The sequence below is a fragment of the Temnothorax curvispinosus genome, unplaced genomic scaffold (genome assembly GCF_003070985.1).
Source record: "Temnothorax curvispinosus isolate PA1 unplaced genomic scaffold, ASM307098v1 QBEX01003552.1, whole genome shotgun sequence".
NCBI classification, from domain to species: domain Eukaryota; kingdom Metazoa; phylum Arthropoda; class Insecta; order Hymenoptera; family Formicidae; genus Temnothorax; species Temnothorax curvispinosus.
Genome location: NW_020213332.1, coordinates 1 through 2,238, shown reverse-complemented (window position 1 = coordinate 2,238; position 2,238 = coordinate 1). Strand labels below are relative to the sequence as shown.

General features: G+C 42.4%; 1 protein-coding gene across 1 annotated transcript; it reads left to right on the top strand.

Moving 5' to 3' along the window:
* Window positions 1-147: 147 nt before the first annotated feature.
* Window positions 148-2,180, top strand: LOC112452640 (the record flags this gene model as incomplete). The annotated part of the gene is made up of 4 exons (XM_025012959.1): window positions 148-533; window positions 600-969; window positions 1,027-1,576; window positions 1,934-2,180. Coding segments are annotated over 4 exons (1,553 nt in total), but the record flags the coding sequence as incomplete, so codon positions are not given.
* Window positions 2,181-2,238: the final 58 nt, after the last annotated feature.

The following is a 2,238-nucleotide window of genomic DNA, read 5'->3' as shown; positions in this document are numbered from 1 at the left end:
CTATTGACAGGACCATCTTGGGCATAAGCGACACACCCATAAGTGCCGTCCAACAAGTCGATGCAACAATACAATCGCGTACAAGCGCATATCAAGTAAGGCTTCCCTTTTTAATCATCGACAAAATAACTGACCGCCTGCCAACAGCTAAAATAAATGAAAGCAGCTTAAGTTTTCCACGAAACTTAAAATTAGCGGATCCGAATTATCATATTCCCGGAAACATAGACTTGTTGTTGGGAGCATCCGTTTTTTGGGAGCTTTTAGGAAGCAAGCAAATCAGATCATCAAGGAAGGCTCCTATAGTTCAAGAAACCTCCTTGGGTTGGATAATTTCGGGCAACGTGCACCAAAGTGGCACGCATCAACAACAACACAAGGCATATTGTGGCATCTCTACCAACGCAGAAATTCAACGGCAACTGGAAAAATTTTGGCATATGGAAGAAATAAAACAACCTAAGCATTATTCTCAAGAAGAAATCCAGGAACACTTTCTCGCAACACACTCTAGGAACGCGGAAGGCCGTTTCGTAATACAATTACTGCTGAAGGATGGCATTTAAGAATTAGGAGAATCCTATGAAATCGCCGTGAAGCGACTAAAGGCACTGGAACGCAAGTTAGAAAAGCAGCCCGCTTTAAAACAGCAATACCACGAGTTTATGCACGAATACCTCGAGCTAAACCACATGTCGGAAGTTCCAGTAGACAAAATAGATGACAAACCGGTCTACTACATTCCGCATCATGCAGTACTAAAAGAGGACGGCATAACTACAAAATTAAGAGTAGTTTTCGACGCTTCATGCAAAACAACTTCTGGCCAATCACTTAATGACTTTCTCCAGACAGGTCCAAACTTGCAAGATGACTTATCCGACATAATTATACGACTGCGTCAGCACGAGTATGCATTGGCAGCAGACATTAAAATGTATCGCCAAGTCGAGGTGGCGGATGAACATCGTAAATATCAACGCATTGTGGAGATGGTCACCTAACGGACCAATTCTTATAATACAGCTGAATACGGCTACTACTATAATACAGTCACGTACGGCATGACAAACTCATCATTCGAAGCCATTAGAAGTATGCAAGAGACAGCGCATCAAGCCAAAAAGCACTACCCTCGGGCGTGTGAAGTAATAATCAAAGATTTTTACGTAGACGACCTATTAACGGGAGCCAATTCAATTGAAGAGCTGAAAAAATTGAAACATGATATCGTTAACGTACTGTCCAGCGCAAAATTTGAACTCAGCAAGTGGAAATCCAACACTGCAAAGATAAGCGAATCAGACAACAATGAAGTTGCAGTTAGGATCGGAGAAACAACAAAAATCCTAGGCCTATGGTGGAACACAAATACGGACACATTTCACTATCGCGTCAAGGGAGGAAATGATAAGGAAAGGATTACGAAACGCAATATATTGTCAAGAATAGCCGCTATTTACGACCTCCTCGGATGGATGGGCCTTTTAGTAGTTCGCGCTAAAATAATATTGCAGCTTCTTTGGCAGATGAACAAGGATTGGGATGAAAACATTACGGGAGAGACATGCGCAATGTAGATCTCATGGAAGGCGCAAATCACGCTAATTGAAAATATTTCCATTCCACGAAAAGTTCTATGTCATAATCCTATAAGGATAGAACTCCATGGCTTTTGTGACGCCTCCGAGGCTGCATACGGCGCTTGCATATATTTGCGCAGTGTCAACTCCGAAGGAAGATATACAGTCAAGCTTTTATGTGCTAAATCACGAATAGCCCCCCTAAAGAAAATAACCTTGCCAAGGCTAGAATTATGTGCGGCCGTATTATTGGTTCACCTAGGCGAAAAGGCGTCTCAAGCACTAACTATTCAGCTGCAGGATACATGTTATTGGAGTGATTCTGAAATAGTCTTGTCATGGATATCTAGTGAAGCAAACAAATGGCACACATTTGTGGCCAATAGAGTAGCCGAAATAAATCGCATCACGAACGGTGCTCCATGGTATCATGTCAAATCCAAGGACAATCCAGCCGATCCATTATCGCGAGGAGTTAGCGCTGAAAAAATGGAATCAATGAAACTTTGGTGGGAAGGACCTGATTTCCTACATCATAACTCACCACTATATGCCTTCAAGCCTACAAATACTATCAGCGACATGCCTGAAGCACGGGTGATAACTCTGATGGCTACAACTGTGGAACCCGACGCAAATATTATCCAAAGGTTTT